Here is a 27,251-nt window from a genome sequence, read left to right as displayed (position 1 = left end):
TTAACGTCATCAGTTGAATCCATATTGTGTAGATATTTTTGACTAAAATAGTGCTAGTGACTTGCTTTGGTTGGTTGTAGCTTGCTAGGTTGTTCTAGGAGGTTTCTAATTGGGCACTTGCAGTAAAGAAAATTAATTGCACACCACACCTCACAAACCCAATTTGAGGCATTAATGTCAGTAGCACAAAAGGGGCGTGATGAATTGCGCAAAGTTTAACATTTAGGGAATGAATTTGGTTGTCACTACCCAAAATAACCAAAACGACGAATGTCCGTTTCTGCTTCCAGAGTAAAAAATAAAACAAGTAATTGTGAAATAGTTTAAAGTAAGAACAGTCAAACTGTGAAATATTGAGACGATTATATTACAAAATATAATGGATATGGAGTTGCAATTATGTGCCAGTTGTGAGAGACTGTATAAATTTATGGTTATTGGGGCCAATTCTCACTATTCACAAACCATTAACTAGGCCTTTTGCCTCAATAAACTCCTAATTTGCTGCTTATTAATAGTTAGTAAAGTAGTTATTAAGTTTAGTTATTTGGTAGGATTAGGGATGCAGAATATGTGCTTTATAAGTACTAATAAACAGCCAGTATGTTATTAATAGGCATGCTAATAAGCAACTAAGTTAATAGTGAGCATTGGTCCCTATACTAAAGTGTAACCATTATTAGAAATAAGAGTCATAATTATTAGAAATAAAGTCACTATTGTGTGAAATGAAGTGCCTATTGTGAGAGATACATTTCACAGTTTTAAGGAATAAAGTTACAATTTAGTGAAATGTAGTCACAATTACAATAAATATAGTCCCAATCATAAGATACTGTATAAAGTGATGGTTATGAAAAATAAAGCCACTGTTATGTGAAAAAAGTGGTAGTTATGAAATATGCATTCACAACTGTAAGAAATAAAGTTGCAATTAAGTGAAATGTAGTCACAGTTACAAGAAATATAGTAAAATGTAAGATACTGTGTTAATTCATGATTACAAGAAATAAACTCATAACTACAAGTAATGAAGACAGTTACCCTTTTATGTTTTTCACAAATTGAACCATGTTTGTGCAGAAAAGGATTAAGCCCTTAAATAAAGAATGACAACCATTTTTAGCTGCAGCGTGTATGTGGTCACTGTGGTGTTACGTCATGTTTTTTTAGTCCGTTTGCCAAATAGCTAGAACACCCAAGATGCATTGGGACACTATTCAGAGGTACAGACAAGTGAGAGATAAACAACTGGGTTTCAGGATTTGTGAATGGCTGTGTTTGAGTCGACACGGACTGGAATGAGAATCATGCCATTTTGACTGTCATGATATGATGGATAGATAGAGCTGTTTAGTCTAGCGTGGATCCAAGCTGTCTTGCGATAGCTGCCGTTGTTTTCAGTAGCCTCTCATCTGTCACCTGTCTGGCAGTTGAAAGGGTAAATGACACTGAGCTCTGTCTGACAGCAAGCCAACAGCAGATGAGAGCCTGAGCTCAATGCTCCAAACCCTCCATCTATATACATCAATACTGACATCATGCGTCTGACGCTTGGGGGATGGAGAGTTTGTGTTGAACTCCTCTCTGAAATAGAAACTGCTTATTTCAAGGATTAGTGTTAAATTTGCCACCGTCCACCATTCCGGCTATTGTCAACTTTGTTTTGTCAGGCTTATCTACCGTGTGTGTCTCCAGGCATTGACATAGGTATGACATAACATCCGTATGTCTGAGCCAATCAGAACGCTTTTTAGAATTATTTTTAGACTGATTTTGTCAGCCATGGTTTGTTTGAGTGATATAATTGATATGTTGAATGTAACCTGCAAAAAATTCATTCAATACCCAATTTGATGCTATGTGTGTGCTGCTGAGGTGTTATATTCAACCCTAATTGGGCTTTTCCAGGTCTGTGGTTGCTCAGGTTGTGGTCTGTTTGATGTCTGGAAAGTGTTTATCACTAGGCCAGAGGCCTCATTTGTTGACTTTCACACCGTGACTAGGCTTACTCAACTGACCACTAAAGCAAATGAGCTGGTCAGCAATGTAATTATGGTGTCAGGGAGTTTGCCTGGAGCCAGCGGTACAACTGTTTCGGGTTGAAGACTGTGTGCTTAAACCCCAATGCTGATTAATTGGTGGTTTAACAAAGACACATTTGTCTTGTTCAGTAATTCACCTTGCCCACTTAAATAGGAATTACGGTACTGAGGAAGTATTTAATCACCATACTGAAGTTTTTAAAATTTACATTTAAATTCAATCAGTAAGCCATCAATTATTTTAATATAATGGCCAATAACACTGAGATAAATGGAGATAGTAAAATTCTAAATTCTAAATGCATTTTAAATACAAAGTAAAAACTAAAATCAGTGGTATTAATGTGAATTTAGCCATTATAATGTACGGTATTAAAAATGAGTATTTGTTAAAAATTAAGATAAAAAAAGTTTTAGTTAAAGATGATAAATAAAAGTACATATCTAATAACAGCCGATATATGACGTGGTATTGGTAAATCTCTAATTAAAATTAAGTGAAAAGACATTTAGTATTGTGTAATACACAGCTGTGTTTACATCCCTGGACCAATGAGATTTGTCTGGGGGCGGAGCTACCCAACACAATGTAACAGAAATAGAAACCAAGTGCTAACAAGACGTTTTGTAACTCGTTGCTTGTTGCGGCTGGTTAGGATGACAAAAATTCTGATTAATCTTGAAAGAAATGGACTTTATTGTGTCATGTCTGGTTAGAAAAGATGTAAAGATGTTTTCATATAGGCTTTGGCGTGTCTGGACATGTACGCATGTGTTTATAGTTTTAATGAACTAATAATTTGTTCTTTTTGACTCTACTTTCAGTTTCACCTGGGAAAAACTCCACCTTAACGAGATTTATAAGATTTCGGGAGCAGTAGAGCCAAAAACCATCACATCCCTCTGATTAAACTCAATCACCTGGACCGGTGACCCTCTGCCCTTTTTGGGTCCCTCTGCTTCCTGATTCTTGGACGAAGCTTCGAGATAGTCAATGGAGCAAAGAGACCTTACTCGGACGTCCCGGCCCAAAGGGAACGAAGAGTTCTTCTCCACTGTTACCACCATCAACAGAGCAGATCTCAGTGAGGTGGGTCTCCTCGCCAGTCCAATCAAGAGCCTCCCTTTACCTGGAGAGCAACCGGACCATGAAGAGGACGAAGACCTCGGTCTGGGGAAGGACATCGATGTTACTTCTAATGCGGACAGTGAGAGATGGGGGCAGGGAGATGGGCTGGAGGAGCAGGAATTCTCCATCAAGGAGGCCAGTTTCTCTGAAGGCAGCCTGAAGCTGAAGATACAAACGACCAAGCGGGCCAAGAAGCCTCCTAAGAATCTAGAGAACTACATCTGTCCTCCTGAGATCCGCATCACCATCAAGCAGCCAGGAGAGCAGAAGACCGCCAAGCATGCCAAGAGTGTCAGGGGAGGGAAGGAGGAAGATAAAGGACCCCCCAGAAAAAGGGTTAGTGTCACTGCCAGTGTTTAGAAATGCTTTTGTTTTCTTGTGTCATGTGATCACTCTGTTGTGTTGATGTCATATGGTATCACCGGTATAGACAGTATGGACTTTAGTCAGAGTAGATGCCATGTTGAATTTGATGGCAGTGAAATTACATCGGCAGCTGATGAAATACTGGAAGCGCCTTTTATTTTATTTTTTTAGCGTGAATGTAAAATGTGATTTTGTGCATCGATATAAATTTGAATGTAATATTCATACGAAACATTTCTTGAACAAATATTTTTTGTGCTACAGATTGATCCTTTCATCCACAAAATTAGGCGTCTCTTTAATATGAATTCAGAAAAAAGTCAGTATTGTGATACGTAAACTTGGAATTTCAAGAAATACAATTCTGGTAAAGATAGTCTGAATTGCGAGTTTTAAAAATTGTGAGAGAAAAAGTCTCAATTAGGCCTACCTTTTTTATTCAGTGACAGAAACTGGCTTCTGTACTTTCCACACATTTCTGGTGGACAAACAAATTTGGAAAGAATAGGAAAAATAGATGCGACCTAAGAGATTATGACATGAGAAGAACAAATTTCTATATAAGTCTTTGGCTAGTTGAAATTCTTATGTAAATTTGTAAATGTTTTGAGATTCATGTCTTTGAACGGATTGTACTTCTGTCCCTCACAGCCTTCTTTGTGTCAAATTAACTGTGGCATCTGACTGAGGATGTTGATATAACCACTTGGACAAGTATTTTTCTACATTTTATCATGTCAGTTATAGCTTTCCAGCTCATGTTTTTTGAAGTGCTTTCTCTTTAAAAGAAATCATGTTTATGCTGAGCCTAGATGACACAATTGCTTTTTCTGGGCTGTCAGCTTTTTGGCTGCTCGTCAAATGAAGTGTGTCCAGTGTGTGCCATTGAGTAACGTAACGGCTAGTCATTAACCTTTTGTGGCATTTAGACTCAGCGAGTTCATTGACTTGCATGTGGTCCAGATATCTTACTCAGTGTAAAGGGCCTTTTTTGAATATGTCAGATGACACACAATTTTTGATTTGGGATGACAGAATGGTACGAGCAGAATGATTTTTGGGCATGGTATCATGGTAATTTCATCATGTTTCATGATAGTTCATTGCTGTTCTTTTTGAAGTCTCTTGGAGTACAATGTAAATGCTAGGGATGTGCCAAACGACTGTTTTCAAAATCAACAAGTTCCTAGGTCACAAGGTAGACCTGTATAATTAGGCTGATTGTGAGGTCATCTGATCCTGATCAGGTGCATTTCACAATGGTTCACAACGAAGCACAACGTGATATAAATAGAGGTTTCAAGACTCCTTTTAAAAAGCTTAAAGGTTAGTTCACTCGATACTTAAATTCATAATTGAAACAATATGAAGCTTTTTAATGAAGCCTGAGAGATTTCTGTCCCCCTGTTGAAAGCTCATTCCCCCAAAATGCTTCAGACGTTTCAAAATGTTCTTAAAGAAATCCATGTTAATAGATCTTATTTTTCCCCCTGGCTTTCTGAAGAGACACAGTCGCTTTATGTAACAAACACATTTAATTTAGGCTTTTATTCACATATAAACATTGAACGCACATAGATAGAGTGCATCAAATATGGTAAACAGAAGCCCAAATGTGCTTGCTGAACATGCGAGAACCAATCATGTTTGTACTTGTGTGTCACACAAGTTTGTTTGAGTTCTGCAAGAACCAATCGGGTTTGTTCTCTCAAGTACAGTTGAGCTCCTCTTCAAATCACTTGGATGAAACCGCTTGATTTATTTTTTAAAGTGTGAAAGATTTCTCTGTAAAACCATCTTTTTCATTTAAAATATCTTTGTTTTTCAAAAATGAACAAAAGTCTTATGGGTTTGGAATGACATGAGGGTGAGTAAATGATGACAGTATTTTCATTATTGGATGAATGCAACATTTTGAAAACACAGCAAAGCAAGATGCTCTAAAACAGCATTGAGTTGGTTAGTTTCTGTTTGCTGAGAATGACTGTAGTACTTGAATTGAGAAACACGACTTTTCAGACAGTGCAATTCATATTATGTTGACAGTTTGTGAATTAAAAATGAATTAATAACAACCTGAAATACCAAAGCCAGGACAACCCACTTATCCTTAGTAAAGACCAGTTGGCTACTTTTTTTTGCAAAGGGAGCTGCAGATGATTGTGCCAAATTGAGTGAGTTCATGAAAATGTGAGACGCTAAAATGGCTCCTTTTAGTAAACACTTTCAGCTCACCGCAGCGCGCTCCATCAAGTTTTCAAAACAGATATGTCGCATTTTCCCCGTCCTCACAAAAGAATGAAGGATTGTGGGAGAGAATGGGAGGAGAGGCTGGTGATCCCGCAGCCAGAGTCTGTAATTTGACCATAATTAGGGAGAAAAATCTGTGCTTACTGAATCAGAGAAGGAACTGCCAGCATCAGCATCTTTCAGCAAACGCACCGCAGGCTCAAATTGATCGCGTTTGGTGTGGAATCTCTGGCATTGAAAGTCTCTGATATCTTTTCATCTTTACAGTAATCTCTTAGGGTATGAATTATTTGTACTGTAATGGAAGACCAGCTCCTGCTGTTTCATGTGATGTGCATTTAAAAGCCCATCCACGTCTGCCAAACGCATTTGACTTGATCCCAACAATTGATGGTTTGATTATCGGCCTTGAATTTTGTATGTGGCCGCATGTTATCTGATTTCCCCAGGGATTTCTCTTTGCCTGGAGAGGAAGGACAATGTTGCCACGAAGCCAAAGCCAAGGGTCTCGAATTTCTCTTATTTTCAGGCTGGGAAACTTAGTCCTCGTCCACCCCACAGAGATGAAATTTTCTAAAGCGGCAGATACATGCAGTGGAGAGGGTGATGGAGAAATCAATGGAAAACAGAGAAAGGCTCAAAGAGCAACAGGGAACTGAGGCGGGAAGCCTGGAGTGCAGCTGTCTCTTTCTGGCAATCTCCACATTGACCACAGACAGAGGGTCAAAAAGGGCAGAAAGAAGAACAGAAGAGGTGGCCTCACGCCACCGTCTAAAGTGTAGCCGTGTCTATAGAAAACAGCTCCGAAAAGGCAAAGAAAAGCAACCGCCCATCCCCCAAATACATACTACAGATGGAATCCCATTCACTTTGAGAAGGGACAGTGCCACAAACTCCTCATTTAGAGCGACCAAATCCCATTCTGTCTTTGCTGTTTGGAGCTTAGGCGTCAAGCCCAGCACCTCTTCTCATCTCTCGCTTACAAGCAGCGTGGGGTCAGGGGTTAGTGCGTAATTGAAACCGGCCCGGACACACTGAGAATAGGGGCTTACATCAGCCCTCTCGGACCGCGACAGCTGCTCGCTGTGTCTTCTATTCGTAGCAACAGCCTTTTTTCCCCCTGCTAATGTAATCAGAACACCAGGGCAATGGCAGTTTAGACAAGCCGGGCACTCTGATGAATTAACTCCAGCTCCTCGTATGGATTAGACCTCCTCTTCCACTCACTCCACTTGATGACCTGTTTTGCACTTTAAGTGTCGTCGTGGGCTGCGCTGCTGGAAAATTAGTTTAATGCAGCAGAAGTTTTCTGCACCCACACAATAGTGTGACCACGCAGCCAGAAATAGATCGCAGCCTTCTCGCTGGCGTTGTAAAAGCACAGAGTCTGGATGTGCAATTAGGCGTTCTGAATATGCAGAGGTCAGGACACGTTGTGTTTGGCATTTCCATTAGGACTTAAACGAAAGGTTTCGCAAATGGCATCTATTATTTTTTCCTTTTTACCAAACTCTGAGGAAAAACATTTAGTGTGAATGCACATTTTGCTAAAAGGCTGCTACAAATGTCTCTGGATGGTAACAGTGATCGTCCCAGTATTTTTCCCGTTTGTTTCCTCCACTGGGATTTCAAAAACGACTGAGTTGGTTATGTAATTGCTAGTTAATATATGTAATGTTTTATGGGAGGGGCAGTTTTGGTGTGCTTCCTGCTTCTCTGGTAACAGACTTCTCTGATTGGTGTATTCAAGGCTCTGCCCACTTTGGGATTGAGGATATTGTAGTTCTTCAAAGGGAATTTGGCAATTACATACAATGTTAAAATCACACTGACTTTTGGCTTCTACAGAAGCAAATATCATAACTTGATAACCTCAGAGCTCATGGTAGGTCGGTCTTGAGCAGTTTTTGTTAAAAATCAATTTCTTTTTTTATTTCTGAAACCCAACTTGTTGCTTAAAGGCATTTTATATATATCTATCTATCTATCTATCTCATGCTCATGCTATAGTAGTAGCTGGAGGTGCTTGTCCACTGAAGCCCAGTTGACTTTAAGTCTATAATGTATTTGTATCCAGTATCACCCCTGTGGTTTAACACAGTAGTGAGTTCATTGTGATGACAAGCCCGATAGAAGGTGGATCAATGCGCGAGCGTGTGCTCTCTGAGGGCCAGACGGCAGCGATCTTTGCCCTGTCACTGCTCCGTGTTTGACGACAACACTTTGATTGTCAGCCATTTCCGCCGGAGCGGGCATGCTCATTGGTGCGTGTTCGTCAGGGGAGAGTGTGAGCGAGGCTTCTGCGACTCCAGCCCTGACTTGACGAGGGATCGTTTTCCCTGTCAAGACGAACTTGTGGAGCTCGCTTCCTTCGCATCTTTACCTTGCGTTTTCTCTCCTAATGGTTCGTATTTAGTAGTTTGCTTGAAGAAAACACATTCATAATCAGGTTGAAGAATGACTTCCTCTCCGAGCGACGATAGCGGCGGGGATAAGAGGTTTAAAAACGGTGGATTGTGTAGCAGGGTAAATGCAGCTTTTGTGTAGTAATGATTGGGGAGTCTGGCAGGGAGCAGATGGGCTAGCTCTCTGTCTCATTGTGTCTGGCTCTTTCTTTTTTTCATTTTGGCTGAACTAATATGCCAGATGGTGGCAAAGAGGAAAGGCCAACAAGTGAGCTGGGGCATATGGGGAGCCTGGTTAAAATGGGACCCTACTGTGGCGGGGGATGGGCGGGAGACGTGTGATACAATAGCAGGTAATTAAGGGAAGGACTTGACTTCGCTGCTAAGCCTTTGTGCGTGGCAAAATATTTTTCAGGGGACCTGCCGTCAGCATCAGACAACACTGCTGTATGTCAAATTATTACATTGATTTCGCTCAAACGGCCGTGATTATTTTTTCAGGGTTCACATCTGTGTTTGGGCCTTTAGTTGCTACAGTCTTTTGGATAATAGTCCATTCATTGTCACAAAATTCTCGTAATTTTTTTTTTTAGGACGGCCCATTCACGAAATATTTGTACATTCATTAATCTGTTTGTCTTTTGTGTGGAATATTATGGTGTCTGGACCTCCAGCAATCGGCCTGGTAATTCTTACGTCACATGTCACAATTTCCGGGTCCAAATGTTCTGTCAGATGCAAGATGCAAATAGCAAACGGTGCAAATATACACTCATGGTGTGCTGTAATACCCATGAAAAAAACCTTTATCTTCAAACTGAAATCTCAGATGGCCAGACAGTGATTCATCTCTCATGAATGGTTAAAATATTGGTGTCTGAACACTGTGAGCTTAGAGACTGCAGTGTACATGGAGTTTTTAAATGCTCAGCGTAAATGTGAATAAATAGTCCTTAGAAATGGTCTTTATATGGTATTTTCATATGGAGACAGATTTTTGTGGATTTTGAAACATTTGGAATGTGCTAAGATGGTTCAGCGAAATGTGGCGGTTATCTGATTGGCTTGAGTAGATGGTGGGTGAAGTCCACGCATTTGTGAATTTGTCAGCGTCTTGACACTAGAAATGTTTCAAAAGCCACAAATGTGCACAGCGATCCACAAATATACAGGACACGATTTACAAATTAATGTCAGGCCAAGTTGTGTTTTTTAAATTTTATTTACAAATCTCATTTTATTTGTGGATTTTGTTTTAATTTTTATTTGTGAAACTCTTATATTTATTTGTAGATCTCATTCTATTTTGTTTGTCAGTATGTTTAACTTTTGTTCATCTCTTTACATTTATTTGTGGATCATAATCTGTTTGTTTGGAATTATGCAACAAATCTATCTCCATAATCTCCACTGAAACGAGTAGACGTTTGGACCTGGAAACTGTGTGTGTGTGCGCATGCATATACGAGTGTGTTAGGCCTATATTAAACTCTGGGTTAAACCCCCTGTGTGAGTTCCTCTCACTCGGTTCAATATGTATCACTTCAGCACCTCCACACACACACACACACACACACACACACACACAGTCTCATCACTCAGGGTTACAGCCCATCAACTCTGTGTATGTGTACATAAGCTAGCGCTCATCCACCCGCCAAAAGTCTGGCCTTCATTCCCAAATGCATAGCTCACCCCAGTGATCTACTGCCATGGACCAGTCCAACTGACATATGTATCATATTTTCTTTTGGCCCGTGTGTCCAAACCATAGTTGCCAGTGATGTAGAGTCAACAGTAATCACATCAAAAGAAATATAGACTCACATAAACTGGCACGTTGTTTGGTTTTCCTTGGTTTACTGCCAGCGTCACCTTCTTTCAGCTACACGTTTGTCTATCTCGTCATCGGCGCGAGCTGAATTCAGGTTTAAATCCATTTAAGTATCTGTGAGGTGTGATAAGGAAGCCTCTTTTAAGAGTGTCCAAACCATGGCCCTCCTGTTGGCTGCCGGTTTTATGTACTAATGGCATTGGCCACTCTCTTATCTGTCTGTCACACAAGCCCTGCTCCGAAAGCTTCATTACCCAGCACCCATGGAGTCATCCTTTAATACAAGACCGTAATCATTAGGAGCCGGTCCAGTGTATTCACCGGAAAATTAATTCGGCATCTCTCGCAGAAGTCGATAGGTGACTCCCTCAGCCTCTTGATGTGAGGTATTTATAACAAGCTGTTTGTCATTGGGGGAGTGTCGATGGTGACTGAGGAGGAAATTGTGGGCAGTTGAGCAAAAGTGACCCCTGTGTGTAGGAGACTGTCAGAACAAGAAAAAAGTAATTGAGTGTGGTTTTACTTCCTTTATTTACAACTCTAGCTACTGTTGTTCATTTCAGGGACTGTCTAATCTGTGTGAAAATGAGTAGGATGCAGCTGTATTAAGTTAATTATTTTGTAGATAAGTGGAGTCATATCTGAGACTGGTACTTGCAAAAGCGAAAATCACTATTGCTGTTGCTCATATCTTTAAAAACCAATAACCCATGTAACTGACAAGTCTACCTTAATATTTATTTATTTATTTTTTTGTATGTTTAAAAGAGCAGAATATAACAATAAAAATGTAAAAAAAACAACAATAACCTACAGCTGCTGATTCATTGATTAAAAGGTATTATTAACTTAAATTAACTGAGTTTGATTGATTGAATCAGATTAATCACAGTAAATTGCGTATTTCATGATTTGTTAATGTAGATGATTTGAAAATATTATTGTGGAAAATATTATTATTATTATTATTAGTGTGTGTAAATATTGTTTAGAAATAATTGAGCATAAGCTGTTCGCTGGCCTACAGATTACAGAAATCCATTGTTCAAATGATTTTGTCAAAAAAAAAAAAGTAATATTGGCCTATTTTTCTATAGTTTTTGTTGCTTTATGTACATATATGTTAGATGGACATGTTTGGTATTTGCATCACATCTCACCATTTTCTTCGTGCCTCACACCTTGAACAATGCATTTGTATAATGCCGCTTCTGTTCTGTTGCGCTCTGCCCAGCTGTTGAAATGACCAGTTATGACCATGACCATGTTATTATTGGATAACAAGTGTTTGCTGTGAGTTAAGGTGTGGTCACCTTACCTGTTGTTCTGCAAAATCCAGTCATTTCCACGCACACATTTCACATTTAGTTGGTCATGCTTATTTACTTCCTTGACTCTCAGAAAGCTGCTTGTGCTTCATACGCTATTGACAATAGACTACGAACCATTTTCCCAATGAAATTTTACTAGTGTGACCGCACCTTTTCATTTTGGTAGGTTTGTGACTTCTCACTGTGGTGGTTTGTTCCCAGGTGAAACTATGTGCGATTACTCTTCTCACCAGCTGTTTGCTAGTGGTCCCTGTCTTTTGTTTTTTAGGCTGTTTTATTTCATTTTTTTCTTTGGAGAAGTGTGGGGGTTGGGGTTGGGCTTAGTCTCTGTGATTTACTGCAGTCGAAAGACCAGCTGCCCCTCTGTGTCTGTTCAGACTAACCCTCCTCCTCCCTCCTTAGCCAGCTCAGGCACTCTGCCATTGCATGTGTTCATCCTAGACCCGGGGCAGTGGACATTGCTGCCGGTCTCTAATAAAAATATCGACTTCAGAACCGCTGCTTAAACTAATGACATTCTTGTATTAGGAGTGTGGTTTTGTATTGATATCTATGTCTTTAACAAGACGTAGATTTAGATTTGAGTAGATCACCATAATTTGACCTGGGGTGAACTGTTGGGATGGTAGGCCGCTCTGGGGGGGGATGGGTTGAGTGTGTGCGAGGGGGAGACACCAATTTCAGCCTGGTGCAAATGATTTGACAGCATGAATCAGCCAGCAGCCTTGTACGGAAATTATATTAGGGGCCCATTTAGCTAACAAAGCTACACAAATTTGGACAAGCACCAAACAGAACTTTTACTTGTGGAATTAAACTGAGCATCTAAAAAAGGTCTGAACAGCCATGAGTTGAGTCTACTTAGGAACACACAAAATTTATTTTTATTTATTTATTTTCTCACTCTCGCTCTTGCTCTCTCTCTCTCTAAACCAGTTCAGGTATTGCTGCGATCGGATCAGTTGTCACAATTGGATCCATCTGTGATATTACTGAACTTTTCTGGACAGGTATCTACATAGAGTTGGCCAATGAAATCAGTTGTGGGACGGGGTTTGCGCTTAATTGGTTTGGGGACGAAAAACCCCCACACAATTCTTTTGGCTCGAAGTACCTTGAATTTGTACTCTATTTAGTGCTTGTTTAGATATCCTACAAAATCCTTTGACTATTATCCAAACCTGTTAGGTCTTTGTTCATCTTCGGTTCACAAATTAAGATATTTTGGATGAAATCCGAGAGCTTTCTGACCCTCCATAGACAGCAATGTAACTACCACGTTCAATGCCCAGAAAAGTAGTAAGGACATTGTTAAAATAGTCCATGTGATGTCAGTCATTCAACCATAATTTTATGAAGTTACGAGAATACTTTTTGTGTGCAAAGAAAACAAAAATAACGAATTAATTAAACAGTTTCTTCTCTTTCTGTTCAGTCTCCGCTGCCATTCATGATAGTACCATAACGCATGCATGCTTAGCACATGTCATTTACTTGACACATAATCACAGCAATTCTTAGTGCAATTACATGTTTTTGCATTTTAGTGTTATTTACCAGTGGGTTCAGATGTTAGGTTATTTAAAAGGGCTTGAACAAGAAACAGCTTTTGATCTGGCATTACAAAAGACTTTCACAACACCCGGGTGGAGAACGATCTTTTAACTGACATGTCTAACCTGGGAATAATTCTGTCAGGTGTACACAAGTGCTGACACATTACATTACCATATAAGCAGAAAATGGAGAGTCTTTAAATGCGTCTTATTCACTACACAAGGTTTAAGCAGTAGAATGCTGTGGCAGTAGTGAACAGCTAGTAGCAGTCATACTAGTAAAGCTGGGTTGACTCTGAAAGACAGACGCAGATCAGGGTTTAGACAACTGGAATCTCCCCCCGGTGAGATCTTTACATTTAGGTTGGTGGTTTCTATAAACAGACTGTTGCCAGCCACATCTAATCCATGAGTATTTCTGTTACGAGCGCTATGCCTCGCATACACACAAAGAATATCATTTACCCATGTCTGTATGTGGTAGTCTGTTTAAAGGCCTCTCATGGCACGCTCACAATCCCTCTGTTGTGCATATGCCAGTGCTGTGGGCGGACTGTATACATATCATCTCCTTAAAACATCTCCTTACCTTTCACTGCAGTATCATCAGTACGCTTGTTGCTCAACTTTGATGCAAGTATGTTGGTAATGTGGTCATTCAGATTGCTTGTCATTCTGAACTGTTTCAATCCTTTTGGTCAGTGGTTTTTAACTAGTTGCTGGTCTATTATGATGGCTTGTGGACAACACAGAAAATGCAACTAATCAATATTGATAGGTTGTGTGACATGAATTCCCTCGAAAATTTATTATAATTAACAAAACTGTGAGAGGTAAAAGAAAATATGACCCAGACAACCTTAAATATGTGTTCTGTTGTATTGAGAATAAACATGGTTTGTGCTGACCACGGTATGTTTTGTGTGTTGAATTATTTGTCACTGAGAGCATGAACCCATTTTGTGCTGTATAAATAATTTTGGTACTTTGTTGAATCGCCACTTGATGTTGAATGTACAATTTGGGTCCTGAAGCAAAACCAGTTGAGAACTACTGCTGTAGATCATTCAGAGCTACATTCACACCCACTGTCACTTGTACTTTCACAAGCATTGTAAATTAGGTCAATCCTTTTCTGTTGGCCTCTAGACTCTGACTGATTGGAAATTGAATTCTGTGATAGGAGGGTGACGGACATGACCTCTGAACTCTATGAAATTGTAGCCTGTGCATGTCAGCAGTTACCTTGCATGAATGTTTTAGGATAAGCAGAGCTCTGAAACTGAAGTTTAATTGAATTAACTGAAGTATGTCAGTTAATTGATCTGCGTCATTTTTAACTGAGTTTAGGGCTGCACGATAAATCGCAATGAAAACACAATCACGATTAGGCAAAAGCTGCGATTTATCATGCGCATCTTGTCAGTGAAGCACGGTTCTGTGATCGGTAGTAAATCTCCATCCGAGGGCCAGAGGGTGCTCTCGCGCGGAAACTCCAAATACGCCCGCAGAAGCAACCCAGGAAATCCTTATACGGTTTTTGAATAAACGGAACATTTAAATGCTTTCATTGATTCAGCATGACTAATAAACACTGGACTACGGCAACATATGATTTAACTGAGTTCTTATTATAATTATTATTTTCATTATAATAAAGTATATAATAATGCAATGCTAACCGACATAGCCTTTATCACTGCTTAGAATACTATGAAATATGTTGCGTGTCTTATTCTGTTTAAGAAGCCACATCATCTCACAGAAGGATTTATTTCAAACACTCAACTGATGTTATGAAATGAGTTTGGAGTAAAATCATGTTATTAAATGTGCTATTTTAACGTGCTTTCAGATGGAGCAGCATTACTTCACAGAGCCATAGTTCATTGAGAAGCTACTCAAACAGCTTTCATTATCGCTACTCAAACAGCTTTCATTATCGCGAACGATTTAACGATTACGCAAAATTATATCGTCTGCGAATTATTATTATTATTATTTTTATTTTTTTATTTTTGCATAGCTTGTCAGTGAAGAACACGTGTCAAAGACTAACACAGAAGAGAAGAAATTGTTGAATATAGTTGTTAATTTTATTTTATTTGCGCACAAATGTATTCCCATAGTTTCATGAAATTAAGCTTGAACCACTGATGTCACATGGATTATTTTAACAATGTCCTTACTACCTTTTTGAAGCTTCAGAAAGCTCTCGGATTTCATCAAATATCTTAAATTGTGTTCTGAAGATGAACAAAGGTCTTACGGGTTTGGAACGACATGAGGGTGAGTAATTAATGACGGAATTTTCATTTTTGGGTGAACTATCCCTTTTAAATGTTTTTTTTCTCTCTCTCTCCATGAAACTATAGATGGCAATAAAGAACCATTATAAGCTCAATAAAAACACAGCTAGTATAAATATGCAGAAGTGTCATTGAGATTTGTGAGTTACATTTGAGTTTAAGAACAGTATTTTTCTCATCATATGGTTTCTGAAGACTTGGAATACAGTGTACGAGTTGTTCTATTCCACAGAAGAAAGTCATATGAGTTTGGAAAAACTGTTTTGAAGAATTTTCATTTTTGGCCAAAACTGTCCCTTTAAAGGAATAAAAAGTGAAGTGAAGAACATCAAAGTGCTCGTCCTGGACAGAACTGTTCCTTTATTCCTTTACTAATAGAGCGTGAGGGTTAAAAGTAGCCTACTCAAGATCAGCAGTGTTTATTATCACTGCTCCATGGAACAAAAAAATCCTGTTTAGCCACAGTTTCCGTTAATATTGCCCAGATGTCAAATTACAGTTTTGGGACCAGAGAAATGCCCAAGGAATGTGGGAGGGCACAGGGTTACGGACTGTAATGTTATTGGTGTTTTCAGGAGGAGTGGATTTATTTTACACGGATCACCACTTTTCACGCCGTCTCAATGGGGATTGTGTTCAGTAGGTGGGGCAACAGTGGATATGGCCTCCAGATTTTATATCAACAAACGAAACTAGCTGTATATCCTGTTGTATAAAGGGAAATTAATTCACAAACCCACCAATCAAAGCCTCCTGAGAGCTGTGGCTCACACATGCGATTGTAAATCTAGACTATACAAAGATTCACGGTGACCATATTGCCTGTTTATGTGCCATTAGTCATGTACGAGTACACCCTCCCTGCCCCTGAATTTGAACCGGTGATAGCAAGTCACTGAGCAAAAGGGCACTCCATCCTCCTAAAGCCACCACACTTGAGTGCTCTGTGCACACTTTTGTGTTACTCGACTTAAGTCCCTCTTCATTGATCCTGATCCCGTCTTGAACCCTCTAATCTCCTGATGTCAGTCAGCTTATAAGGCTTCCCACATTGGACTTTGGTCTGAGGGAACTTTGCCTGAGTTTGTCATGAAGTAGCCCATTATCCCATAGTAGCCAATTGGGGTCCAAGAATAACAGGAAGTGACCCATGCACCACCTGGATGAGAAAATGTTAGCAGTCCAACCAGACATCTACATCCTCTGCATTAAGGGGCATCCAGACTGACAACAATCCAGTCACAGGAGATCGCCAAGTCACTTTTGGTTGGTAGTTGCTGTTCTTGCTTGGCTGCTATGTTAAGATGAATATCACAAGTATGAAACTTTTGTGAACTGTAAAGTCAACTGTTAAAACTATAATGATACCAGTTGTCCTATAGTATCAATAGTACCGGGTGCCGGCTTAATTTTGTACATGAGACAGGTGGCTGTGTTTTAATGCTCACAGTTGTATGTGTATGTTGTAAACATGGTCAGAAATCTCCTCTAAGTGGATGTTAACAGATGTGACAGAAATAGCATTAGACCTGCTGCTGTCTATTATTAACCAAACACTAGTTTCAGTTTTGGCTATACAACTTTAGTCATTTCAATAGTTTACAGTCGGACAGGATCACAAATTTTGACCTTTTTTTTCAAATTTCACTTTATTTATTTGTTCATTTATTCTCTTAATTTTTAAATGTTTGTTCTTAATTTTATTACTTAATGTTTACCTAAAACAGTTATTTTTGGCTAATTGAATCTTAAAAATCTGTTTACTTAAATGTTAATTGACTTTATTAAGAAAATTCTCTAAACTGCATAATATGTATATTTAATATTTAACTTGGGGTTTGTTCAGTAGCACTTTTGTCTTTTGCAGTGCTACTGAAATCTTATTGAGAATTTTGAAATTTGACTGGCATTGGAGCTAAAATTGACTGCTAATTGTGATATTGTGAAATTGGCTGTGCAGTGTTCAGCTGTATAAGGCAGCAAGTCACATGACTGATTGCTCCTCGCATGCTGCATATGTTGCTCAGTGTTATTGTGTCACCAGTGGTCTCATGTCACATCAGAACACTCAGTCTCATTGAAAATGAGTGATTTAGGATTACTTTATGGTGTTGGCTGTGACACATACTCTGTATCCATATAGACGTCTCGAGTGTCCTTTTAACTCACTGCAGTGGATTTGTTTGCTCATCAGAAGTCTGAGACCTTCTCACTGCATCAGTTCTCTGTGAGTGGCACGGACTGACCTCATAGCTCTCTCTCTCTCTCTCAAGATAGATCTGAAAAACAAAACCGTGTCAGTATTCTGGGGCGTCTCATGAATGTGACCCTTAGTGCGCTAATAGCTAGCTGCCCTGCCGGTGCAACAGTAATCATTTCCAACAAGCCTTTGCTATGTTTATAAGCTCCAGTGTGAGTATAAAACCTACGTACAGGTTTACTTATTTACATTTACAATCATGCAATTAGTCCTAGCTAAGCAAATGGCTTTGAAATTAAGTATTATATAGACCTTGATGATCTACCAGCAGCATTCATTACAGGTTCATATTTAGGTGCTTTATTTGCCTTTGGAACAGGGATAGGAGTACTCCAAAATGAAATGCTACAAATGACACCATATTTGCTGACATTATGAACCATTACTGCCCTGAAGAAATGTGCGAATATGATCGCAAACATTTGCAGAAGAGCATGGCGTGGGTGTCTCCTCGGTGTAACAGCGGTTTGTTAATTGGGTCCCCAGTAAGAAGCCTAGGCCTGTATGCTGTGAAAGTGTGTTTCCTGCCTGTACTGATGCCTGCAGGGCAGCTGCCTTTGGTAACCACAGGTTCTCCTGTGAGAGCCTTTGATTTGGTCAATAAAGTGAGCCTGGTGATTTCAGAGAGCCTCTCGTGTGTATGTTGGTTAGGATTATTGCGTCTGGTGAATGAGAATGTAGCAGTTGACTGGCTTTGCTCTTTTTGTTCTGGGTGTTTGTACTTTAATTAAACAATGCTAATGTTAGCGTAACAAGAATATAACACTTGCATAGCTAGTTATTAATTAAATTACCTGTGTTTTTTCATAGTTTATATGTAGACCTTTGAAGCATTAGATGATCCAGAAATGGAAAATCATCATTTACTCACCTTCATGGCTTTCATCTTCACAACACAAAACGAAGCAATTTTTAATATTCTCTCATCCTTTGTCCATCCACTGAAGTTCCTGAAGCTCAAACATGCTTTTGTGACAAACAAGAACAAACCTCATTGGCTCTCACGTGTCAAGCAAGCATGTTTTGAGTGCCATTTTTGAAGGGCTCTATGTATGTGCATTGATTAATGTGTAAATGAATTTATACTAAATGTAACCTGTTCATCATATAAAGTGATTGTCTCTTCAGAAGACTTGGATTAAACCATTCAGTTCATATGGGTTAACATTCTGAAGTCAAAGTTTTGTTATAATAGACTTTCATTGGAAGGACTGTATTTAAAAGGACAGGTTTTTTTGTTGTCAACTAGAAAGCTTTCCAAGTTATGTTAGCGTGTGATAATTATCAGGCTCATTACCTTAAAAATGGTGTTTTGTTAATCGTTTCAACTTGCACTGACTAAATGTACACTGTAAAGTGCTGTCACATCTTTCTTTGGGAGTTCGTGTTCACCTGGGAATCCAAAACTGCACAGAGGTACGGTTGGAAATATACTGAATAAATGAGTGATATCGGGTCTTGGCGGGTGGACAGAATGGCCACGGGGGCCATGTGGCATATTGACTTTCATTAGATCTCACTCGACGCGCAATTGAGTTTGTCAGTGAAATGCGATCAGACCCATCAGCTGTCTGCTGGAGATGCTCCCTGTCCCTGCTACCGACATGCTAGCGGATCCAGATACCTTTTCACAAAGCATCTCTTCATTTCGCTTCCCCTCTTTCCCTCTTCAAGCTTAACAGACTCGTAGTAATTAATTGTGCCATACAGGGTCATCTCAGACTGAGATATGTGGCTGATCTGTTTAAATTGAAAAGGCTTTATTACATTTTTATTAACCGCATTCATTCATTCATTCATTCATTTTTAATGAACAACAACATTAATACCATTATTGTTTTGTTTAATGGTTCATATTTATTATTATTATTACTATAAAATTAACATTATTATTATTATTTAATTAATTAATTAATTAATTGTTAACGTTAACCAACTATTCATAATGAGACTATTCAATTATTATTAGTATTAGTAATAGTTTCTGTTATAATTCTTCTTATTTCTTGAAAATCAGTTACATTATTGAATGGTTGTATGTTTTGGTCAGCACAGTTTTGTAAATGTTGGGCTACACATGCAGAGGACTCGTTTTCCATTTTCTCACATCTTGTGTCATGCTCATAGTTTTTAAGATTGTATGTCAAGTTAAAAAACGTTGATCTATTTAGAAATGTGCATCAGGACCTGTTCTAATCCAAGAAAATGCATCCTGTGCAAAACCCCATAAGAAACTTTTCTGTTCAGAACTTCAGACATGACCTTGATGTCCGACAAGTCTTTAATAGTTCAGCCAACCCACTTACTAGTTGAAGAGAATGTGTAGTTTTGCACATCCCTAATTGTTACTGACATGCTGTGCCCTCAGTACAATATCAACCGTTGTTTTTACTTATTAACACAGACAAATATAATGTACAGTGACAGCAATATGTTACCAAAACATGAGACATTTTGAACTGGCCTACAAAAGCAGCCTCTGTCTCTCAAATGGTCGGGAGGGAAAATGAATACTCTCATTGAAGTACTTAATATGCAGGATTTGTCCTCAAAGATGAACAATTACTGTGGAGGCCTGAGAAGGGCCAAAAGCACAGTGGACAAATGAAGAGAATGGTGTTTGTGTTGGGTATTTTGTTAGTGTGACACCAGGAGTGACCCTTCAGAGTATTCAGTGTCAGTCTAATTGTGAAGATAAAACAGGGAGAGCAAACCAATGCAGTGGCTCTCAAACAGCCCGGAGCCATGAAAGAGCCCCTTTATTCCACGGGCCGCGCTCCGCTCGTGAGAAACTACAGCCTTGCTTGTGAACCTGGACTCGCGGCGATCAAAGTATCTCACGCTGATGAGCCTTGCAGTGGTTTCCAAATCAAATCATGCCGTTTAACGTGCTCATGCACTTACGACCGGCGTGAAGATGATATTATCCCAGTGGATGGTAATGTTTTGCCACACACACACTGTGGGAGCTGTGGGTGAGCTGTTAACCATAGCTTTTCACCGGGAATGGTTTGGGTGTCCTTGCAAATCCTCCAGTCTCTTGTGGGATTAGGGACACTAAACCCCTTTTCCCCCTCTCCTCTTTTCACAGGGCTGTGTCTCACTCTCTGTGGAATGCTACTTTACCGTGACCTTTCACCCACACGCTCAATGCGTTGGATGGTGGGGGAGGCGTGTGTGTGTGTGTGTGTGGGTACGTAATGGGAAGAAGGTGGTTCGTAACGGATGTGTGCTCAGGTGAAAGTACAGTAAACCAACGTCATGTTCTCTTAATCTTTTGAGGATCTGGAAAAGAAATGGATGTCACTGTAGAGAGAAATTTTAGTGTATGGTGGATGCTGAAATCAGTCATCTATGTACAGAGTAACACTGTTTCATAGTATTGTTAAATGCGTTTTATCTCAGAATTACAATAGTTTGAGTTTGAGTCGAGTTTACCCATTTCTAGGGTGAAATGAGGATTGAGTTATTTGCAACATTCCTTTCTCGGATCCAAGTGACAGCAAACAAGTAAAGATCCTGCTCATTAAACAAATGTTCAGCCGAAAATAGTCTCAGCCTCAGACGGCACACCCACAGACCGCCCACTGTCTGTTCACTGACTGTCTGATGCTTGTTGCATACAAAACTGGCAAGAGTTGGATGAAAGTGTCAGTTCCAATCTGATTGGCTGATGTTATGCAACTTCCGGGAATTTTTATCAGTTGGCCTGGAAACAAAGTTGTTTAAGGTAACCAATACACCAGGGAGACATTATGAGTGCTATTAAGGAAGAACTAATCTCTGGATGTGCTAAAAGTGTACCAGGTTAGTGGCGTTTAGTTGTTAAAAGATATTCTTTATGAGTTTTAGGCAATATGAGATATCCTTGAGCAGTTTTGTATGTTATATCTAATTCAAATTCTAATTTAAAGGGGTAGTTTACCACTGGCAAGATCAGCTATAGATAAAACATGGCTGTAGAAGGGCGAAAAAAAATTGGTGCTACACGACTAGTGAAAACTGTGGTTTTCAACACCCATAATTTACTTTTGATTTTGGTGCCGCCCCTCTGATGATCTGACTGTCTGCAGGAATACAAAAAATTTGATCTGTTTTACAAAAGCCAAAAGCTGTCAAAAGTCTCCCAGATGACTCAAAATAACACGTTTTACTGTATCCAGCAGACTTCCTGACAGATACACAAGGATAGCTGGGTGCATAAAACAGAGAAATTGGTTGAAAATTAGTAAACATATGCTTTAAAGTCAACACACACTTTTTTTGTACAGCTAGTTGTGAACTGACATGTTGCGCAATCACAAGTGTTTTCCCACGGTCTGTTATTGTGATATGAACCATTTAAGATAACCCCACCCTTAAAACAAAACAAACTGTGATTTGTTGCTTTACATTACTGACAAACAAGATTCTTGCAAAGTCAGGGCTTCAGACTGCAGTGGTCGCAAATGTGACAAAAAAATTTTTTTTTTTTTTTTCACAATTTAAAATCTAGTTGCTGTTGGCAGCAGTTTGGGAAAATTTGCATGCATCCATATTTGAATTTGCCAGATATCATTTCATGAGATGGCTTTAAAGTGTTTCCTTCACGCAAAACTGTAATTTTCGATTCGTGAACAAATGACTCTTTTGAACTGATTCTTTTCACTGAGTCATTCCAAACGATTCCAAAAACTCAAGCCTCAAACTTGCTTGGAAGTTAGTTTTTGGAGTTGGACTTGCAGTGAATTGTTCACAGTGCACTTATTTAACTGAAGTGCTTCTGAACAAACATCTTTTTGAGCAGTTCTGTAAACTAAAAACTCTTTTGGCTCATAAATGTTTCATTTTAGCAGCCATTGGCTACAAAGTAATTTTTCAGTCTACAGCCCTGACTTTACTGATCAGTCAAATATTTAGCTATGTGAGACTAAAAATCATCATGTTGTCAAGTCTGGCATAGTGTCGTTTGTCATTACTTCTTTTTCAAGGTTATTTCCTCTCTATGTGTCAGCTAGTATTCAATCATTCTTTGGAAACATGATTATGAAATGTGATGAGCAGTTGGCGTGTGGGTCATCATTTGAAGGCATTAAACTATGACTCTGCAGCTTTAGCATCGATCTGCTCATACATTAATGCACTTTTGAGAAGTTAGGGTTATTGATTTTATCACTATGTGATACTTTCCCTTCAGATCATTTGTACCTGCATATTGTAGATGTATTTTGTGGAGGCAGATTCAAGCTCTGATTTGCTTTGCAGTTTCTCCTCGTGTCCTGTATTCCAATGCACAGGTGCTTTTTTGGGTTTTCTTTTTTTGGGTTAGATCGATATCGAGTGGAAAAACAGCTGCCTGGGAGCCAAGTGCTCACTGTCACAAAGCAGGCATTGTTCAGTAACTCAAGGATTGAAACTAAGCGATCCTTTTTATTGGTTTAAGCTATTGTGCCCCAGTTTTCGCCATTTGTCCTGTTTGGGCTGAAGGAGTACTGCCAAGTGTTTTTTTTTTAACTTCAGTTTTGATGGCATTACTCTTAGTATTGTGTCTGATTTGTCATTGAGCCCAATTGAAACGTGTCACTGAACAAAGGCTTGGAAAGTAACATATTGGAAATCTGATGCCATCCTTTCCCAGCTACTCTGTTGGTGTAGCCTATTTCTGAATTAAGCCCAATGTGATTCATCTATTTTCTGCCTTGCCAAAATGACTAGTCATTCTATCTTTATCAAAGTTACGTGCAAAAATTAAACGATGGACATTTTATTTCTAGAACAGGTGTAGAACATTTAATCAATCTAAGCATAAATCATTTGATCTCATAAAGAAGAATTATGAGAACACGGCAAGTGTATTAATTTCATAGCAATAGAGTGCAAAGATTGAGGGGGAAAAAATAATTCAGCCAATGTTACACCCTAGGCCTGTGAAAAACGTGCCTGTGGTGACATTTCTGCTACACTTCATTCCTCCTTGGGTATTCCGTTACACTTTTAAAGTGAAATGATGACGCTAAATGGATGCGTTTGAAAGTATTGTACCTAGACTAAACCTAGGTAGTGTTAACAGAAGCAGGTTTGAGATAAAAATGCATTTGCTGAATCATATGAACTCTTTTATAATGACTTGTTTCGTGAGATTTTTATTCGAATGCTCCACATTGCAAGTGCAGTGCTGTACCAGGTGAGCTATTGAGCAAGTTTACTATACAGCAGGAAAACCATATTGAGATTGCTGGTTAAAGTGTACGAACATCAATATTTATTGATTTATAAATCATGCACCATGGTAACTATGTCATAACATAGTTTTGTGCAAGGAACTATGTGAAAATAAGCATTTAATAATCATTAACTTGTTCCAGTGGTAACCATTGTTCATTTCCTCTTGAAACTGCAGTAAGTTGTATGGGTATGCTTTTGGAGTTTTACAGAAATGTAGAGTGAGCCTGGGTTGCTATTTTAATAAGCCGGCACAGTTACTCAGATGTAACTACCAACCTGCAATGTGATCAGACGCAACCCTCTGGAACAGATATTCTGTCTAGAAATGGATTTCTTCAGCCTAGATTCTGTAAAGTACCATTTTTGATTGAAAAGAATTTCACCTCTGGAAACTGATGTTCTTATTTTTCTCTCAATGGAGTGAAGTGATCCCACAAGGGCAGTACGTGAAAAAAGACGGTAGCTTTAAATTGCTCCCTGTGATACTTCTGCAATCACGTTGTGTTAATTACACAGTGTTTGGCTTGTGGTGAAGAACACATTCCATCAAGTCTGAGCTTTTTTTTCTTTTTTTTTTCTACACTGACATTTTGGTGCCTGAAGCATTTCCACAAACTGAAATAACCCAGAATCTCACAGACCTCGGATCATTTCCTTTTCTTAAAATGGCTGCCTGGGCCTTTCACATACTGCCTGTGGGGCTTTATGGGTTGTGGTTAAATGACTTTTAAGAATTGTATATCCTTCAGTGCTCGTTTGTGTGAAACTTTTTAAGTTGACCTCCATTCTTTATATCTGAAGCTTTTCAGGATATTGCCTTACAAGATAATTCCTAAACCTCTCTTTTTGATGTTACCTCAAATACATCATAAATGTTCCCTTCCCTTAATTATTTCAGAGGTATCATATAGCAGTGTTTCCTGCAGCATAAGATAAATACATATTATGCTTCTAGAAAAATATACTAGTATTAGTGAGGTCCAGTGTTGTTTTGGACTCGTTCAACTTTCATTTTTTGAGAAAAAAAACAAACAAAAAAACTAAATATTGTCTTTGGTACATGGTGCTTTGACAGAGCACTGAATGCTGTGTTTTTTGATGGCATTATTAACTTGCTTGAGCTTGAGGCACAGATTCCACCATCAATACAAGCCATCATCTTATTTTTCAACAAAAATCATGGATTTTATTGGGCCCAGTTGTCTGTCATGGTCTTGGCAGCGACAGCGTGTCTCAGAACATCTGCTTGAGTCATTTAAATGCAAAACCATTTAAGACCCAGGTGAAACGAGCCAGCAGCAGCCGAACGTATTATTACCCGCATTATTGCTAGAAAATTGAAGTAATTTCACACACAAAAGAAATGTAACGTTTCATTATATGCATTTCTTCCACCAATCATGTGGGTGATTTCTAAAGGGCTTTTGATACATAGTGCAAATCTATGTCATTCCAGGAAGTGTTTGTCTTTTAGGCAGCTACACATCGCATGTTGTACATATTGACGGATGATGGACCCGATTGCACTGTAGTTCTGCTTTTCTTGCAATATTTAGACAAGATTAACGCTTGAGGAGCGACTGATGAGCATGAGAATAAACTTATCACACAGCACAAGCCCTGAGCCGTGTAATGTCTTACTCTCGTTCCCAGCACTTGAATGAGAGCGCGCCACTCGAGAGGTCATGAATGGAGGGGCTGTGAATGTGTGGAGGGAACAGACTTTTAGGCTATTGGCCCACCAATGTTCAGCCTGTGACACACATCAGGCCAGACGCACCTTGAGACGCCGTGGCCCACGGGCCCGCTAAATGGAGCTCTTTATTCTCGCTGGAGGAAAGGGGGTAGTTGGGGGTGGTATTTTTGTCTATGTGCTATCAGGGTCCAGAGTTTCTTATCCCCCCTCTTTTTGTCATCCCTCCTGAGGCTGCACTTACCAGCACCACCCCCCGATTCTTAAGTGCTGCTCGTTGGGAAGCGAACACAAAGGGGTGTTAGTATTCATTTTGTTTGTTTGCTCTGGACCTGTCAGCCTGTCACACAAAGCAGACCAGATCAGAGAGGGCTGCTTCGCTCTCAATGGAACCCGAGGGGGTCTGCCGAGGGGAACGGGAGGGGGACGTTTCTTCCCCAGCGTTGTTCCCACAGGGTAGGGTGGTCCTCTGCAGAAAAGGGGGGGATAGCGGAGGGGGTGCGAGGGCAGGGCTGGGGTTTACTGGGGCAGAAAGGAGGGTGTAGGGTTGTTTCAAAGCCAAGGGAGCCGTGTGAGGATCATATCAATCACTCACAGTTTTTGGAGGGAATAGTTATGAAAGAAAAGGGGAGTTTTGGGGGGCTTGGTCTCCCTGTTACTGTCTCTGCTCTGTCCTTTCTCCTTAGTACATCTCCCTCTCCTCTCTCCCTCTCTCGGCCTCTTTGTGCCGAGGCCTTTCTGGACATCTGCCCGGACCTATACACAGGAAAAAATGAAACACTCAAGCCACCAGGCGTTTTGCCAAATAAAGGGCTGCAAAGAACTAGCCTGTGTGTGTGTGTGTGTGTGTGTGTGTGTGTGTGTTTGTGCATGCATGAGTGTGCAAGAGAGAGAGGTAGGGTGTGTGTAGACAGGAAAATGTCAAGGGTGCTTTTATTCTCTAGATTTGGTAGTTTTTTTTTTTTTTTTTTTTTTTGAAGGCATAGTGTTCTTTAGTGGAGCTCAGTCTGTAACCCAAAGTTCAGTTTCTAAAAGAGGTCAGATGTAAATGTAACTTGTATAATGTGCTGCCATTTAAAGATTTTATCTAGTACTAAGATTTCATTCATGGGGTGGTTATTGACATTAATAAGTCCCCCCACTAGTTAAAAGCTAATCACTAATTAGTAAAGTCATCAAATCACTGCAACTGCTGATAGAAATTTTGGTTGCCATAGAAACACATGTGCACATGTGGATTGACTAGGTCAACTTGAAATACACTGGTCTTTTAATGCTATCTGAAGATAAGAAGACATTTATGGGGCCATTTATGTCCAATTTTGTTGCGTTTTTATTGATTTTATAGAAATACATTGGCAAGCAAATAACATGAAATGAGATTTTGAAATTTCAGGTTGAAAAATTTCCCCATTCAAGAAGATTTATTAGTGTTGGTCATCAGTAATTGTTCTGCTCACTTCCCAATATTTAACATTTAGATTACCTTTGCCATCATCTAATGTTTCCTTAGAAGTTAATCTTTAAAAATGCTAATAATTCTACTATTAAATGCAATTTTAAGCAAATCTCAAAAATGTGTATGCATTTTCACACTGTACATTTAAAATGTTTAAAGTCACTTGTAGTATTTAAAACAATTGAATTTTTGTTTGTAGTGTTTTATTCTTATTCATTTTATTCAGTTTTGGTGAGAATATACGTGCATTAGTATCATGCCTCCTGATATACAATCCAGATTGTAATACATTTGACACAATTCAGTGTATAGCAGTATATATCATAAATAATATGCACACATAAAATAAGAGTCTAAAGTATTGATACAATATTGTGAGAAAAAGATGAGACATACTTGCAACAATCAAT

The 27,251-nt window shown here is 39.2% G+C and overlaps 1 protein-coding gene across 1 annotated transcript in view; it reads left to right on the top strand.

Moving 5' to 3' along the window:
• setbp1 (SET binding protein 1) overlaps positions 1-27,251 on the top strand; it is a 54,265-nt gene that overhangs the window by 8,558 nt on the left and 18,456 nt on the right. The window contains exon 2 of the mRNA XM_058775835.1: positions 2,871-3,510. Coding sequence (XP_058631818.1) covers positions 3,040-3,510 — 471 coding nt within the window. The 5' untranslated portion in view covers positions 2,871-3,039. The remainder of the gene's footprint in view (positions 1-2,870; positions 3,511-27,251) is intronic.

This window comes from Onychostoma macrolepis, chromosome 05, assembly GCF_012432095.1.
Source record: "Onychostoma macrolepis isolate SWU-2019 chromosome 05, ASM1243209v1, whole genome shotgun sequence".
NCBI classification, from domain to species: Eukaryota; Metazoa; Chordata; class Actinopteri; order Cypriniformes; family Cyprinidae; genus Onychostoma; species Onychostoma macrolepis.
This window is presented reverse-complemented; position numbering and strand designations above follow the sequence as displayed.